This window comes from Lissotriton helveticus, chromosome 11 (assembly GCF_964261635.1).
Source record: "Lissotriton helveticus chromosome 11, aLisHel1.1, whole genome shotgun sequence".
Classification (NCBI taxonomy): domain Eukaryota; kingdom Metazoa; phylum Chordata; class Amphibia; order Caudata; family Salamandridae; genus Lissotriton; species Lissotriton helveticus.
The window spans coordinates 127,986,101-128,005,133 of NC_136072.1; the positions used below are offsets into that span (position 1 = coordinate 127,986,101).

A 19,033-nucleotide genomic window follows, 5' to 3' on the forward strand; every position below is an offset into this window, starting at 1 on the left:
CGAGGCACTGGTCAGAAGTGTGATGCACAGCTGCTGCTCCCTTAGTAGGTGATGAGTCGACTCTGAAGGTGATGCGTTGGTTCCCTGTCCGCTCCACGTACTGAAGAGGATGAGCTGCTCATGTCTCACACAAAGGAGAGCATGCACCGGTTTCATTGAGGATACGTGGGTTCTGTATGTAGAGCACCCTCAGCTTCACTTCTAAGGGTCCAGGATTGGGTGGCACCATCTGGCAGGGCAGACTCACAGCTTGCACAGTCCAGGTGCAGATGAAGGTGGTTCAAGTCTTCGATATTGCTGAGACTTGGAACAGGAGGCAAGCCGGCAAGCCCTTGGAGTTATTCTGGGTTCAAGTGATACAGGTCCTGTCCTTCTCACCCAGGCAGGAGAACAGCAAGCAAGCAGTAGGGCAGCTCAGCAAGGTAAGAGCACAGCACCGCATAGCAAAGTCCAGCAAAGCAGCAGTCCAGCAGAGTTGCAGTCCTATCAGCAGCACAGCAGCTTGTGTTCCTGGCAGAGTAGTCACAGACCCATAAGCATACTGAAGTCATGATGTCATGGGTCCAGTACTTATACCCCGAGGGGCCTTTGAAGAGTTGGAGACTTCAAAGACAGCTTTGAAGTGACAGAGAGGTTCTCCCTTCCTGCCCTGGCCCCAGACATACTACAGGGGACTAATCAACCATTTTTGTGTGGACAGGATGAATCCCTTTCAGGTGTAAGTGTCAGCTCTTCCCTCCCATCCTGCTCAGGATGACCCATCAACAAGCAGATGGCCACTCAGTCACACCTACCCTTCCTTTGTGTGTGGCTGTCTTGATGGAATCAGGAAACCAGCTGTCACCCACCCACAGACGTGTATTCTAGAGACAGGTGGAAGGCACCAAATGGCTAAGTAAGTACATGCCAACTTTCTAAAAGTGGCATTTGCTAAACTGGGATTTTAAAGTAAACTTCACCATAAATTGTGGTTTTAAATTGCGAGTTCAGTGACATCAAACCTGAAAAGTCTATCTCTTCACAATTGGGAATTACACTTAAAAGAGGTAATAAGGTAATCCGAATGTAATCCTATGGGAGAGATAGGCCTTGCACTAGTGAAAAACTAAATTGAGAGTTTTTCACTACCACAACATGTAAAACTTAAGTCTATGCCCTGCTTTGTACATACATGGCACCCTGGACTGAGGGTAAGACAGAGCCTACTTGAGGGGTGACTTACTTGTATAAGCCTGGCAAGAGGTTTAACTTGCCAGGTTGACGTGGCAGATTAAATCTGCACATACAGGCTCTCTAATGGCAGGCCTGAGCCAGGATAAGAGGACACTTAAGTGGGTGGCAAAATAAGTGTTTTAGGCCCACTAGTAGCATTTAATTGATAGGCCCTGGGCATATGTAGTGCACATGACTAGCGACTTATAAGAAAATAAAAAAATTCCAATTAGGATTAAACCAATTTTGCCATGGTTAGGGGAGAGAGTACAAGCACTGTAGTGCTGGACAGCAATAGTAAAATGTGCAGAGCCCTAAAACCAGCAAAAATAACTGCAGAAAAATGGAGGTTGACAGGCAAAAAGTTGGGGGAAGACACCATAAGTCTGTTAGGTTTAACAATAAGTTAAAGGAAACGCATCCTCAAGGCCAAGGCCGTCTTCTATGCCAGATCAATTGCCCATGCATCAAATGGGACAAAAGCCCTTTTTGAAATCACCAAGGCCCTGTCTGCCCCCAAAATGTATGGACAATAAAGTGACAGCATCACAAAAACTCTGTGATGAAATTGCCACTCACTTCCCAGATAAAATTGCCAAGATTGTGGATAATCTTACTGCCATCAACAAGACTGAACAGCTCAATCCTGTACAGATGGGAGCTGAAGACCAGGTACAACCGGTTTCTCTGAATAATTTTCAAACCCTCCCAAAAGCTGCATTTGATAGTTTGGTAGAGAGTGTATCCTCAGGTTCGCCGAATGATCCCTTCCCCACTAGAATATGGAAGTCCTCTGGCCGAGATACTCTTCCTTGGCTGAGGCAGATTTGTAATCAGTCTCTGGAGAAAGGAGAGGTCCCAGAGGAATGGAAAATGGCAGTGGTAACCCCACTGATTAAAAAGCCTTCCTTGGATCCATCAATACCAGCCAATTTTAGGCCCATCTCTCTCCTACCCTACCCAGTGAAGATTCTAGAGAAAACAGTTAGTAGGGAACTGTCGGGCTGTCTGGAGGAAAACTCCTTACTTGACAAAGACCAGCTGGGCTTCCGTCCTGGTCATGGGACGGAGACGGCCCTGGTTACAATGTTGGATAACCTTCGGATGCGTGCCGACAACGGGAATGCAACTGTGCTAGTGCTTCTCGATATGTCGGCCGCATTCGATACGGTGAACCATCTTATCCTATTGGAAAGACTTCAGAATCTGGGGGTGAGGGGGCGGGCACTACAATGGCTACAATCATACCTGGCAGGACGTCAGCAGGTGGTAACGCTGGCTCTTTTTGCTGCCCGTAAATCCTTAGTCACACACGGGGTGCCGCAGGGCTCTGCGATCAGCCCTATTTTATTTAATATTTATATGCAGCCCCTGTTCCCTATTATAAAGTCCGCCGGAATCTGCACAGTTAACTATGCGGACGATATGCAATTGGCGTTCTCTTTGAAAGGCGACAATGCAGTATCTCTTAACCGGTTTCAGGAATGCATGCGGAGGACAGCCAACTGGCTTAGCAGGAACTCACTGCAGTTTAACACAGGAAAGACCGAGGTGGTCTACTGCTCCTCGGGTGGGCCTCCTAGACAATTTCCTTTGGAATTTAGGCTAACCCCAGAGGAGGAACCGTTGTCCCCGGCAAGCAGAGTACGCAACCTGGGGGTGCTGATTGACAAGGATCTCCAGATGGAATCACAGGCTAATAAGACCGCCAATGTCTGCTTTGCTTTATTACGCATGCTGCGTAAAATACTGCCCCTGCTACCTAAAGAGGCACGCCCACAGGTAGTTAGTAGTATAGTGGGTAGCAGGCTGGATTATTGTAACTCGCTGTATTTGGGGGCCCCATTATACATCCTGCAGGGGCTCCAAAGAATCCAGTCTGCAGCAGCTAAACTTGCCCTCGGTTGGCAACGCTGCTCCTAAACAACACTGGCCTTGCGAGAGCTGCACTGGCTACCGGTGACGGAGCGTATTCGCTTTAAATCCCTGTGCCTGATTTTTAAAGCGGTACATGACCTAGGGCCAGCTCCCATGTAGGAAAGGTTTTCCTGGTACCAACCCACCAGGCAGCTCCGTTCGTCCAGTGCTGCGTTACTCGCGGTGCCTAGGTTCAAACGGGCCAGGCTAGGAGGCAGAGCTTTCAGCGTGGCCGGTGCGCGGCTGTGGAATGGACTCCCTCAGAGCCTTAGACAGATCAGTGCCCTGCTAGAGTTTCGCAGGAGCCTGAAAACCAGGCTTTTTCCCAAGGCCTAGCTTGAGTCTTTTAGGCTCGGGCAGGTGTGACCTATTTAATTGTGGCCCAGTTGACAGTCTGAAGCGCCAGGATATCTGTGGGGTGACAGTAAGCGCTATACAATTTTTAAAATCAATCAATCAATAAGTATTTCAAATGTTGCACTAATATAATTTTTTGGGGGGGGGGAATTCTGAGGTAAACCAATTTCATTTATTTATAGGTGTGAACCATAATAAACACCTCTCTTTCTATGTTTGTTTCTTTGGAGCGTTGACCCAAATATTTACTTGTACCCTTTGCTCCCCTTATCTTTCTTTTTGTTTCTCTACCTTTGGATGGAAATCTTTCTTTCTCTACTTGCCCCATACTATCCCTTTCCAATTTCCTTTTGAAATAAAGGCTTTCTTTACCCAGTACCTTTCTCCTAGCATTGCCATTACCATTTTTCTACATAACTTTTAGGATGTTTTTCATCATTTTTTTGCTTTCTCAATGCATTTACTACAAGATGTTTGTTTCCAGGTGTAAATAATTTCAGAAAAGGATATTTCACCCCCTTAACCAGATCACTGAAATTAACATATGCCATTACTGCTAAAGGATACAAAAAGGTGGGTAGTACCTTAAGAAGGGGCACTCTGTATCAGCAAAAGTGTCCTCCTCACAGTACTCCAGCTTTCATATCCACACAGAGAGATAGGCCCAATCAGAGAACTAGACAAACTAGAAGTAGTTTATGTTCTTCAAATTGAATTATTTCCTGTTAAGTGTAGATGAACATGTTGTGGACATTCCTTCTTCTGGTGTTTGTGAGAAAAAACTGTGTAACTTATATTTAGATCACTAGTACATTTTCAATGCTCCAAAGAGTCAGTGGGGAGGTACTTCAACTCTGGAAAAATGCAAGTATACAGGAGCAGCAAAGGTGTCATCCTTATGGGTAAAATAAGTTAATGTGAATTTGGAGAAGAGTTTTTTCCTAAGTAGAAATAATTCCTAATTTAGATGTGGTTCAGTTGGCCTGACTAGGCCTTAGATAGTTTGCAATGACAGCTGTTCACATTTGCAGTATAATGGTGTTTTTTCTTATATGAGTAAAGCCTTTTTTCTCTCTCCCTGTATGCTTGTGTGTTTTCCATTCCATTAAAATCATTAAAACCCTCAGAGGAGTACCCGGTGCCACCGTCTTACTTCAGGGCGATTTCGACACAGGTATCTAATCTTTTATGGAATAATAAGCCTGCGCGTATTGCGCAAACTAAACTAGTGCGTGGTTGGTACGATGGGGGAATAGCGCTCCCCAATGTGCAACTTTATTATTGGGCGGCGCAACTGAAAGTAATTAATCTATGGGTGCATGTCTCACAGGCAGATCCGGCATTTAAGGCAGACAGGGCGCAACTGGGCCTGAGAGAAATGCTTACACCCTTATACGACAAAAAAGCCACCTTGGCACTGTTCGGTCCAGTGCGCCACACTGGGACTATGGCACACGGCACAGACAAAACTGGGATGGAGAGGGGTACGGACCCAGCTCACCCCACTATGGGACATGAAACGGCTTGGAAAGCTTAGGAATAGTAAGGGATTTGATAGATGGGATGACCTAGGGATATCCACGGTGGGGGATATGTGGGAGGGAGGAGAGATAGTCACCTTTGAGCGCCTTCAACAAAAATACGACTTGGCCCCTACAGAAAGGTTCCGATACACACAGATACGACATGCCCTTATGTCAATACTGCCACACGGCACAGAAGTCCCGGAAGCATCCCCTATGGAGGATAGATTATTGACTGACTACATGCCAAAGAGGGCCACCTCTCTTATATATTGTAAATTAGTGAATAATATGCCCAACCTGATGGGACCTGTGAGGGAAAAATGGGCTAAAGATATAGGTGATATGGACATTTCAGAGTGGCAGGAAGCATTGGCATCCCAAAGAGAGGTGGGCATACCCTTGCGCCTCTGACTTGTGCAGCTCCGCATCCTACATAGGTCATACTACACTAGACACACACTACACAGGATGGGCAGGGCAGAACACCCCTACTGTATGCGCGGCTGCGGGGATGAGGGAACCTTCTTTCATACCATATGGGATTGTCCAAAAATAATGGAATACTGGGTGCAGGTAATGAGAACCATATCCCAATCAGAAGGGGTATCACTTGTGCCGGAACCAAAACGCTGTTTATTAAATGTATGGGAGCTGAATAACCTCACGCAATCAGGACAGAGCTGAGTGACACTGGGAATTATGGTCGCCAAAAGGAATATAGCACAAAAGTGGGGAGGGGCGGTAATCCCATCTCTGGCAGCATGGGGTAGAGATATGGATGCGGCCATGGTTGCAGCGAGAGAGGTGTTCAGTAATAGAGGATGTCCTAAAAAGTGGAGTACAATTTGGGAGGCAGGAATAAATATAGAGGTAATATTTGGGAACCTCCTCCGGACAGAGAAGATGGTGATTGAGACTCGGATGACATGTGTTGATTTAGGGGTGGATGGTAGGGGCCGGGTGTCAGCAACTCAGAAAAGGCGAATTGATGTCTTTAAATATATAATTGGTAACTATGGTGCTACTGTGATGTGTTATGCTGCTTTATTTTATGAAAGAATGACTTTATGTTTTGTTGCAATGAAAATCAATAAAAATCTTTTTTTTTTGTTAAACCCTCAGAGGAGTCTGCAATGGAATAGTTTGTGTTCTGTCAAGAAAGCAGTGTTCAAGTTGTTCTTTATTCTGTAACGTTTTAGGGTTTCCAACGGAGGCTCAGTGTATGTCATTAATAAGCTGAACATACTATAGCCTTAGAGCCCACCGTAGCAGGCTCTACAGGCCGTTAAAGGTCTGCTCCACCCTTCATTGGCCGGTAGAGAACGCTGCAAAGGGCTCTAAGGCTATTAGAGCATTCTGCCCCTAGAGGGCAGAATGTTCTAATTTGTAAAACAAGGGCCTCATGGAGCCCAAGGGACTTGAAATTCCCTCGGGCCTCATGTGGCCTTTGTAAAACACTGGAATGCTGCTGCTCCAAACTTCTAACAGGCATTAGAAGCCCCGAGCAGTCCATTGTTTTCAATGAAGTTCCAAACATTACAATGTTCCAATACTGTTTTGCTTTGTTATATAAACATGCCGATTCATTTAAATAATTAGGAATGTATAGGCTAACCAATGAAATGTAGGTGGACGTAGGTGTTGCTGGAAATATGTTATGAACTAGAATATTGAATGATCCATGTCTTGTAACAACCCTGTCATGCCATAACCAATAATGACGTGTATGGCTTCAGTTTGTTGAAACGAAACCTTATCAAAACTGCTATATTTCGTAGATCTTTCAGGATTTCATTAGAGAGGGGGCTATATGTTGGTCTATCTATTTGCTTTATATTTGGTTCTTGTTTTGATTTCTTCAGAGATTCACCTTATGTTTGTCCTCTCGCAGTACATAACTTTGACGTTTGTGTGGGCTAATTCATGATTTACTAACTAAATACCGTTTGATATCTGTAATATCTAAAACCGGACCCAGGATGCTTGTTTCCGGTCCTGGGAAGACATGGCTTGGCAGTTCGGGCTGGATTGTTCCCATGAAGCACAGGGTCAAGACTGATTTGCATACAGCTGTGTCTGAACTGGGATGGCAAAGTGAGCTAAAGAATGATGATGGATTTAATCCAGATCTGTGACTGGGGGTGAGTGTTTGAAAAGTTTCAGCACTCCGTCTATCATCTCCTTGTGTTTGCATTGTTCACCTTAAGTTGGCAGGGTATGCCCAGACGTGGGTCCCTTGCTCACTTTGCCACTCGATTCAAGCTAGCCTGGCTGATGTGGGCTGTTTGCCCGAAACCGGTCCCAGGATGCTCATTTCCGGTCCAGGAAAGTCTTGGCTTGGCAGTTCGAGCTGGACTGTTCCCATGAGGCACAGGGTCAAGACTGATTTGTATATAACTGTGTCTGAACTGAGGTGGCAAAGTGAGCTAAAGAATGATGATGGAGTCAACCCAGATCTGTGACTGGGGCTGAGTTTTTCAAAAGTTTCAGCCCTCTGCCCATCATCTCCTTGTGTTTTGATTGTTTGCCCTAAGTTGGCAGGGTATGCCCAGACATGGGTCCCTTGCTCACTTTGCCACTGGATTCAAGCAAGCCTGGCTGATGAGGGCTGTTTGGCCGAAACCGGTCCCAGGATGCTTATTTCTGGTCCAGGGAAGACATGGCTTGGCAGTTCAGCCTGGATTGTTCCCATGAGGGACAGGGTCAAGACTGATTTGCATATAGCTGTGTCTGAACTAAGGTGGCAAAGTGAGCTAAAGAATGATCATGGATTCAACCCAGATCTGTGACTGGGGTGAGTGTTCAAAAAGTTTCAGCACTCCGTCCATCATCTCCTTGTGTTTCCATCTGTAATGACTACATTTTTTAATAAAACCATGACATTTTAACATGGAATCCTGCCTTTCAAGAAGTCTTAAGAAGGCTCACAAGGTGTTTTGAAGACAGTCCGGATCTTGTGCATCACCCCTCCTAATTAGTTAATTAGAGCATCTACAACTTTATCACAAACTTGACTTGTGTTAATTTTACTTTCAAAACAGATAGGGTGGTCCCTTTTAGACAGCATGTTACCTTGGTTGTCTTCAGGTGACATGTGCAAATACCAGAATAAGCAACTTTGCCATTGATATTTCTAAAATGAATAAAGTGGACTTTGGTGAGAAATGTCTGCTATTTGTGCACATAAAACTATTTCCTTTTGTGCATTACATTGGTATCAGATTTAATAATGTTAATTGTCGAATCCCAATCCTGACATAGTGGTCTTCATCACATATACTATGGCACAGAAGTGCCAGCAGAAGTCTTGAAAAAATAAATTAACAGTTGAAAGGGAATAAAAGAGGAATATAACCACAGCAAAAAATGGAACCAACAAAATATGTTCTTTTTCATTTATTGATTTTGATCATCCAGTACTGACAAAACTCGCAAGGCCCTGTAATCACATTATTCTACTGAGAAAGACTATTCCTTTACAGGGAATAAACATTATGTGTTAATTTCATTTGTTACATCAACATTCAATGTTTTTGGTATAAGGGTGAAAGCGGGGGCAACTTGGGGTCAGGATCTGAGGGACAGCCTGCTGAATCTGAAGGGTGATGGGGGAATGGCTGTGGCTCTGGATCATGAAAGTGTCCAATAAAACCTGGAACAACAGGTTGTTCTGGCCCAACATGCCTTTGAACTGGAGGAGATCCTGGGAGAGTAATGGGGTGTGAGGGGCCAGGATTGCTGGGAGAGGGAAAAACATCAGTTTCATTGACCATAGCATAGTAATCCACAAAACCAATAGGTCCTCTGGGAGGTGGAGGGATAGGCTTTCCTCCCATTCTTTTGGCAGATGAGCCTTCAACAGGTTTTTTGACAGGGTGAATATGAGGTTCACCAGAGGGAGATTCGTGTTCATGATTCTCCTCATGCTTTTCCTTATGGTGATCTTTGCTGGCTTCTGGATTGTAGACAATTCTTCCACTAGGATCAAATTCGAATTCATGAAATATGTGAACATTCACATGATCTTTACTGTGATGAACATGGTGTCTCATGCGTGGAAGACCGATTTTCTGTAATAGTAACAAACACAAAATAATGGAAACATGAGGGATGTTTTTTTCAGTAGTAATGACAGCTTGTCAATTTTAATATGATTATATGCCTAATTATTCTCAGTATTACTTTTTACATTGTTACATACTTTTATAAAATCAAAAACTGCAGGTTGTGGACACTGCACCAGGTAAATGAAAAATACAAGCCCTTAACCCAAATGATAAGTATGGCTACTTTTTATTTTAAATGCCAAGCCTTTTTTTAATTTGAAATGTTGGTTTTTATGGTGTAGCTATCACTCTGTTTGTGAGATTAAAACCTGTTTCGATGTGTTTATCCTGCTTTTTGATAGAAATCAATCCTATGAATATTGTTTAGTATCGAAAATTCCAAATGTCATAAATCTTGATCAAACATGCGGGTTGGTCAAAATGTAACCCACAAAATATTTTAAACACATTGAACAATGAATGGTTGATAGCCAAAAAAGAAAGTGGTGACTCGCCCTTCCTTTACCATTTCATAGTGACAAATCTTCCTTCCTCGCTCAAAATATTTTTTAACTAGTGTATTCTTCACCAAAAAGCCTAATTGTGTTTCCATCTAAATTTTGTTTTTGAAAAAATAAAGTTAAACTACACTACATTTTTCTTTTCTGTGTTTCTGGCCTGTAGGTTTGGATGTGTCACTTGTTTATTCTTAATGCTGAAATTCAAAACATATGTTGGGTATCTTTACCATTTAATCAACAGTTATAACAGATATAATGAAAAATGATTGCTATTGACACCTTGCGGAAGTACTGGCACCATGACTGTAAGTACTCTATGCACCTAGGGTTATGGTAACAGTCAGAACGCAACGTTTGATATCTGCTTTTTTATTTGGTTAGCCTTATGTCTCCGGCAGCTTCTCTATCAATAGGTTCAAATTTCAGGTGATGTCTCCTGTCCTCTGGGAGACTGGCTATCAGTAATACCAACCCTGGATCACAGCACCTCTTTGATTACTTTCTGGAGTACTCCTTACCTTGGTTAGTGAAATATCTTGGAACTGACGTCAAGTGAGAAGGTGTGTTTCCCAGTTTTATACATAATTTACATATAGGGTTGTGGGTCAACTGTCTATTGTTCAGGAACTAGCTAGGGATGATCCCTTTTTGATAACTTCTGCAGTGCAAACTATTCGTTGTGTAAGGTAGACAAATAGATGGTGACACCAGTGCACAGTCTGGGCACAACGTATATGCAGAACGTTACCTGAGCTGGTCAATAAGTAGTATATGAATAGAAAGCTGCAGAAGTTATCCAAAAGGAAGCTGTGAGCTGTGAGACATGAGGGTCCCCGCCTACAGAGTGGGTAAAAGTGAGTGCCTTTTTCATCATGAGTTGTCTGCCCAAAAGAAGCCCAGATACAGATTCTAGGCAGAGAAGCAGACCAAAAGAAGCAGAATGCCTAAGGAATGTGTCCGGAGTTGACCAAAGTGAGCCTGAGAGATTCAAGGTCTTTCTAGCTGACAGAAGATAGACCAAAGACCAACTTCATACATAATAACCAACCAGAGCGCCTGCTCCAGTTACTGCTATGGAGGGAGACAAAGGACTTGTACTGACTCTGTCCTCTCCGTACCCAAAGAGCACACTCCAGTGCCAGAGACCAGAGCGAAAGGAATCCCCGCCACGTGTGATAGATCAGTTTGTCAGAACTACATTTACCAAGCTACTGCAGTCTTCACAGAACCAAGAGGGAGAGGACCTGGCAGGTCTGCTGAAACAAGCTCCAGTGACTTTGAGCAAAATTGCTCAACCCATGAGTTCAACAGCTACATAGCTGCATTTGGAAGTTCTGAGTGATACAATCATCAAAGAATATGAAACAATGACTCTGTATGGTATAAACACATTTTTGATAGGACTTAGAAAATTAACTGCAGCCAATATTCAAGAACTGTCTAGTCAAAGATTAGAGGCTGACCTGTTGGTCATAAAGTACGGGAAAGGTACTCTACTTCCATATAGTGAGTCTGCACCAGAGCTTAATTATAGGACTTTCCGCTGATCTGTGAAATTAACCCACTCTTAGTGTGCAGTCAAATAGAGCTACTTTTTCTCTATATGTCAAATTGCATTTTGGTGAAATTCTCTCTCTCTCAAAGTTTTATATAGCACAAACTTGACCAGAAATCAGGTATCAGAGTGCTTTACATGAGCACCAGTTGCATTACATGAGGACACATTCATTTTTTGTTAGGCACGGGGAGATTAAGTGATTTGCCCAGATTCACAGGATGTTGAGCGTGGGTGCCGAGACTCGAACCTGGTTCCCCAGATTTGAAGTCCACCGCCCTAACTGTTATGCTACATCTTCTCCCACTTATGTTTAAATAAACAAAACAGCAGTGGCTGGGCATTCACTTCGAGGGTGGGGAGCTGCACTTTGGGTGGCTTCAGGCCCCGACGAATGTGTGACTACAGGACAATGCCCCACCCCTACACAGGGTTCAGAGATGCAATACAATAACAAGTTAAATTTCTGGTCTCATGAACTAAGGAGACAAGTAAGGTCACTGCATGACATTGCATCAATACACCTTACTAATAAACGGAAGCGAGCAATCGTGAAGGCTACTGACCCTAAGTGGCGATAGATGATTGGCCAAAACATGATGATAGCATAAAGAGATGATAGAGCAATAATATCTCCAAGAGAGTTTTTAACCATACCTAGGAGACCCAGAATAAACTGATAGGGATATTTATAAGGTAGTGTAAACTAAACAATGCACGGTGGATCCCTAATATTGTTTCTTTGAATCTTTCAAAAAATCATTGCTCCACCCTTTGTGTTGCTTATGCAGGGGGTGTTGTAGCATGTCCTATGATAAAGTATGCAACCATTAGTGGGTGAGGGCACTTTTAACCCATATATGGGTTACAAGAGAGTGAGATAATCTTTTTATTCTTACCTTCTCATCCTTTTTGGTGTGTTATCCTTTTTTGTGTCTTAGACATTCACTCATTGTACCTTTCATTTAATTGCTTAATGTCTGAGTCTCTTACTCCAAAGCTACAGTCCTAAGACACCATGGACCTCTCACCCTCACTACACTGAGCGCCAAGGGTGGTGTGGGTGTACTTGGTGCTGTTATAAAACAACCAATAATGGTAGAAGGCTCCCATCCTCCACATTTGTAACCACTGATTGCCTTGTCCCACCACCTAAAATTAATTTTGACAATGACTCAAAGACAAACTCTAAATTAATTATGAACATTTTCTTCATCTTAACAATTGTATACCATACACTGGGATATAGCAGCTCATTCATGGATGAGATGCATATTCTGGCACATTGGAATGACCTACACAAATAAATATTATAATATTTTAACATATTGCTGGACACACCAGTGGGTTAGTTTCCATTTAGTGTAGTTTGCTCTGTTTGGCAGTATAGCCACAGATTAGATTTAAGAATTTGGCAATTACCCACAAATCAATAGAAAGGCAAACCCATAATTGCTTGAACAATAGGTAAAACATCTAAAATCCTATTTAGAATACACAAACCTTCGGTAAATGTAATGTAAAGTTACCCTAGGTACAATACAGCATGTGTGGGTAACAAGTCCTTTTGTGTCATCAAAGTAAATTCTGCCTGCATTTCAACACATGCTAGCATAATCTTTACCTATAGAAAGTTTAACAGAAACTTTCCTGTTCTCTACAATGAATTTTAAAGTAAAAGTAGCCACGCTTCAACGAGAACCTCACATATAGGCTCACTACTTAATAATCACTTTTATTCTCAAACATCTATCTTCCACAGTTTCTTAACCATCTAAAGCTTCACTCTTTTTCGGCAAACTGCAAAATAAATATGAATGTCTGCCACACCTACAACTTGAACTTGAAGCCCACAAAACAGTATTGAGTGCAGGCTTCATCACATTATAATTACAACACCTGATGAAGATTCAGAGGCAATCAGAAAATTAAACCATCTAAAAAAGGGTCCCACATAGAACCATCCATCTTTAAATAAATAAATAAATAAAACAGTGACATATTGCATCTCACTAGCAATGATACTGATAGAAAACAATGTAAAATATACATGCAAGGATATTCAAGCTGCATAAAGGGTCATAATATTCAGGTAGTGACTTGGGTAAAGATACCACTGATGCACATGGACAACTTTACCAACAACAATGCTCAGGAGTGTCTCATTGACCCGAAAGCTCTTGATCTGGTACAAAGGTCACCTGAAGGGACATATTCTGGGACACATTCTAGCTAGAGCCATACACAGCATCGTTATCATTGATGTCTTAACATATGTTATCAATTATGTTATGGAACATGTCATGAGTGATGTTTTATGTTAGGTAATTAGCAGTGCATGGCGAGGGGGCAAGTTATACTTACTTTAGGGTGAAAGTTATAGGGCCATACATACAAAAGCATTTGTTTGGTCTGCAAGCGACAGGAAAAATGCTTTTACATATGTACAGAGCACACATTGCGATTCAGTAACATGTTACTGAATAGCAACTCTGTGTTTAGTGATTTGGCATGTGAAAGGGGCATGTTAAGGAAGTCCCATCCTAATACCAAATTGCAGTGGTATGTATGAATGTTTTGCGACTGAATTACGGTGGCAAATCAATTATTCTTTACGGACACCTCAAGAGTGGTGGTAACCATTCACGAATGGGAAGGGATCCCACAGGACCACTCCCCCTTTGTGAATGCTGAACCAACTATTTTTTAAGAGCAGACAGTGGTTTAATGGACTATTGACAGCTCTTAAAAAATGAAACTTCAAAGTTTCCTCTTCTCTTTGTGAATGCATCCTGCTTTCCTTTAAGGAAAACAGGCTGCATTTAAAAAAGAACGGTCTGCTTTATTAAAATGCAATCATATACTTGGTGGTCTGCGGGACCCTACAGGCCACCATCCCTGTGATGGCTGTGATTCCTAATGGATCGCAAATTGCGTCCCGCATCATTAATATTCGAAAGGTAAGTCGATTGTGACCCCCATTAGGAATCACTAAATGAAACTCAATGGGTTTCATACATTGGGAATTGCAATTTCCTAATTGCGATTCACAAAGAATCGTAATAGGAACTTGCAATCCCTAAAATTCTTACATATGGCCTAGAGTTATTTGAGATAGCTATAACTGGTGAATTTCAGTGTTGTGTAGTTTAAAATAGTATGTTTTAACTGACATTTTCACCTAACTATAACGTCGCGTTAATCATTGTTTTTTTCAGTAAATATCTAGGATCTTTTTTTATGTACATTACTTTCAGTAGATATATGGCAAGTCTATTTGTTTTATCAATAAACATTTCAATAAAGCAATAATAGTAAAAGAAAACCATGTACCATGTATCATTCATTTTTTACACTCCTCAGGCCACATAATGCAGCCATAAAACCAAGCACAAGGGGTCCCTGCTTTCCAAAGCAGAATAGAAAAAGCTCCACCTCTGGGATATACATTTCCTGGGGTCATATTCTATAGACCCCTGGAAACATAGGATTAATTTGTTTAAGAATTTGTAGGAGGCTGCTGCACTCCATGCAGCCCCCCACAAAACTTAAAAATACATGCAAACATATGTGTAAATTAGCCCCACTTGTAAATCAATTAAATGAAATGAATTCGTACTTGTATAGCGCACTTATACCCTGAGGCATCTTGGCGCTGTACGCATACCACTGTGGAACCCTTCCTGGCTCTTCCCTGTGAAATGCCCACTCCTGGGCACCCCCAAGGTGAAGCCAGGCATCCCAGCGCTGTTGGGGCCGTTGTGGAGATTAAGCAAGCTATTGCCCAGAGTTGCAGAGTGGGACCCATGATTAGAATAGGCACCGAGGCGAGAATTATCAGGTCCAAGGAAATTGAGCCCAAGACCCGCCGAGGCAGGAATTGAACCTTGGTCCCGGGCCAGACCTCTGCATCAGGGTCTGCCAGTCTAACCATTGAGCCACACTTCTCCACTATAGATAGACTGTGACCTGCCTTCACACAAAGGACTTAACACTAGTGTATAGTTCCTGCAGCCAAGCTGTAGCCAGGGCAGGGGAGGCAGGAAATCCCAAGGACTTTTACTATAAGCTCTAGAAACTTATTCCTAATTCAAAGTTGGCACCAGGTATAAATATAGGACATTCAAACCCAATCTTCAGTTCACTTTCTGGACTGTTGCAAAAGGACTCTCTGAGGACTGCTGCGGCTGTGGCCTGCTGTGTACATCAGAAGACTTCTTTCCTGCACCATGAAGGACTGCTTTGCTACCTGAAGCCTGCCTTGAACCCTCAGATGCCTGCCCTTCTGATTGAGCCCTATTCCACTCTTTGAACCCAGAACTACCAGAGTGATTCCAAGGACTAGTTGGCTGGCCTCTAATCAGAGCTTCAGGGACAGAAAAGGCTCCAACAATCTTGAATCTGCACATGGACCCAGCCAAGTTGTGCCTCTACAGTACAAGACCTTTGGAAGTGGTGCTAAAGGTGACCGGATAGCAAAAATCAAAATCTTTTGTGCTAAAAAGTGCTCTGAGAACTGAGAGGAGACTGGGACCTACCTGTTTGTCGATCCGCCCAAGGTCAATCTCTGGCCAGCTTGACTTTTTTCAGCAGCACCTGCTACGTACTTCTCCACAGCAGGAAATCCTGTTCAGCGGTCTTTCACAGAAGGTCTGTCCTTGTGGAGCCCTCGTTTGGTACAGCTTGCAGCTTCATCCAATTAGAGATTTTCAACTCCCAAAAAAAGACTAAGGGCCTGATTACAACTTTGCTGGCCCAACTACCGTGGTTGTATCGGCATTGGACCCAACGCTGCGCTGTTGGCAGTCTGACGACAAATTTCAAGTACATCAGTCTGTCGTTCGACAGACCGTTGGGGAACCACCAACTCTGAAAGCTTATCTCCGACCTCCCAGATGGCGGTGGGGGAAAACAGAAGCCACAGGGCATTACAGAGAACTTCACTGCCATACCGAGTATGAGTTGGCTTTCTGATGAGTCGACTGTGGTGGTCCGGCCGATTACTTCGAGTCATCGGAAACAATGGGTTTGTGGTGCAGTCTCATCAATTTCCTCCTCTCCCCTGCAGTCTCTGACCTGGATCCCTTCCTCCAGGACCCCCTTCACATCAGCACCTTGACCCTTATGAAAACTATCCTGTTGGTGCTGGAGTCCAGGTAAGTCTTTTGTGCTATGTGTACCCATCGACTGGACTGTGCACATATGGTCCACACTCCAGCAACGGTACATACTAGCACAAGGCATATTTTAATGTTTCATGCATGTGTATATATTCCACATTTTTTGTGTGTAAATATACAGACACCTGCATCAACAAATTCAGAAATAACTACACTGCTGGCATTGACACTGCCGCAGTACCAGCGGTTGCATTGTAATACGGCAGGCAGGAATCCGCGGACTCAGCGGTCTTTTTCAGACTGCTGCCTCTGTGGTACAGGGGTCAGACTGGAGAAGTCGTAATCAGGCCCTAAGTCCAAACGTTGAAATCTTCACCACACCTTCATTTAGTGACTCCCCGACGATGTCTCCTCAGACACGTAGTCTTGTCCTGCTGAACTTTACCTTCACAGACATTTTTCCATGGGGTTTCTTCTAAGTCTGAAGGTAAGTATGGCTGGCTCCAATACACTTCTTGTATCTAACCCGTGTTTCTACGCACCATATTATTTGACTTTGACCCTGTCTAGCGAGAGTACATGTCAGCGGTTGGTGCTTTAATCTTTTAGACGCTAGTTTTTACCTTAAACTTTAACAATTCATCACTCTGGTTCTGCTAATTGGATCTTTGATGTTTTGGTGTAAAATAATGTATTTAAATATGTTTATATAATTAAGAAGTATAAAATAATCTCCACTGTGGCTTCAAATAGAACAAATCACCCTGATGGTGTTCCATCTTGTATATATCGTATCCATGATATTGACTACAGCATATTGTCAGTGTGAGTAGATGGTAAGAATAATAAAGTAATACTTCAATATGTACAATAACCTGGACAATAAGTTAGCATTCATATTATGGATAATAATCCTACAGCTACTCTGATGAATAAATGACCAATTCAAGTGCTGTAGTCTTAATCCACGGAAGGTTAGTAAGGTTTTATGAAGGGTTTCATAAAGAGGGAAACTATACATGGTTTTACAAGTATTAGGGTTAATCTAGACAGCAAAGAAAACCTATGCACTGGGAAATTGAAGATGCCTCAGTTAAATCAAACACCAAAACAACTTCACTTACTTATGGGTTGAATGTACAAACAGAATAACAGATCATGGGCACGAGGACCATCCAGTATATTCCTTTCTTTGTTTTATTGATTTCTGTGTGCAACAGAATCGAACCCTTGATAAAATCCAACTAGTCATATCCTTCACTTTTCCATTCTCTACACTGCAAATCAGAAACTCAAACCATTTTTTATACCTCACCAGGGAGTTACAATTTGTCCCAGAGGCGGACACAAAGCTACTTTGAGATACTCCATCATTATTCTGCAACCATTTTTTTTCTTGAGCATTCCTTTTACCTTTTTCACCACATAGGCCAAGTTTACAGACACATAGATGCCATCTTCCTTCCTGTTCACACATGTGAAAGGTAGGACAGTATGTTTTCTCCTTCAGTTTTCTTGTAACTCTATAGGGAACATTAAAGCCTCCCTATCTTCCCTCAGGATATTACAGTAAATCCTGTCTTGGAAAATTACTTCATGCACCTTTAGGTTTCCACATTTCAATTTATTCTTACATCACTTGAACAATGATCATGACACATCTACATGGGAGAATGGTGTCATGTGAATGGCTGCCATCATTTGTTTTATATCAGTTACGCATTACCATCACTTGATATGTATACATCTGAGACTATTTATTACATATACGCAGAGTATACAGTACCTTGGGTTCATAGATTTCACAGGAAACAGATACTCCATCCTCCCCAAGTTTGCTTATTTGGCTTCCCTTGCAGTATCCAAGGTGCTGTTGAAGCAAGAAAACACATTATTGTTCTTAGCTGTTAACTGTAGCCTATTCTTGTCATTTTGAAAATAAATATTTTCTTTTTACGGTGACTTAGACCTTGTATCTCACTAGAGGACCCATTTATGCCAATATAACTCAAGTTTCCACCATTACTTTCAGTACAAACCATTGCAAACTCTGTTCATACCCTAAGGTAGGTATCCATGCATAGGAACCTACATATGGAGTAGAAGTCGTTTTTTCAAAATCTTAAATAGTTCTATTAGTTTCCCTTGGAAGTTGAAACAGTCACAGTGTTCCAGAAGTAATAATATGCATAAATGTACATGGTGTACATTACCCATATTTACACTTTGAAAAAGTGCGTTTGGACATGCTACATTTATATTTCCTTCTCAATTCACTCCCTAATTTAATAGTTTTTCTTGCCCTTGACAAGAGCAATTCTCCATTTGCATCCTGGGTGAAATTATACCACCATGGAAAAGTTTTTAAATAGCAATCCATGCAGAGGTTTGTTGGTGTTCTCACGTTGATCAACTCTCTGCTCTGGGGGCATATTCCCCATATAATTTTATACCATGGTAGAATAACAATAAGAATCTATAAATCAATATATAAGTGTAAACTCACAATGTGTGAATTGCAAACAAATTTAAAGCATGACACTTTTGCATATAATTTGAACTTTGGTCCACAACTAACCTTGTTATTCTCACCATGTGAGTGAAAATGTATTGAATTTCCTTTCCTAAAATGAAATGCTTTAAGCTGAGAACAAGTGGCTGGTGTATCAAAGGGCTTCACCCATTTTGTGCCCATAGTCCTTTATGGCCTAAAATTCTTGTATTGTTTGTTATCTCTTTTGAAAAGTGATCCTTAAGCCACTAAAACAGCAATGACTTG

The 19,033-nt window shown here is 42.3% G+C and overlaps 1 protein-coding gene across 1 annotated transcript in view; it reads right to left on the reverse strand.

Annotated features, from left to right (window-relative positions):
• Positions 1-8,393: 8,393 nt before the first annotated feature.
• LOC144792049 (histidine-rich glycoprotein-like) overlaps positions 8,394-19,033 on the reverse strand; it is a 102,066-nt gene continuing 91,426 nt past the window's right edge. The window contains exons 6-7 of the mRNA XM_078666911.1: positions 18,041-18,124; positions 8,394-9,082 (exon numbers count right to left, since the gene is read on the reverse strand). Coding sequence (XP_078523037.1) covers positions 8,537-9,082; positions 18,041-18,124 — 630 coding nt within the window. The 3' untranslated portion in view covers positions 8,394-8,536. The remainder of the gene's footprint in view (positions 9,083-18,040; positions 18,125-19,033) is intronic.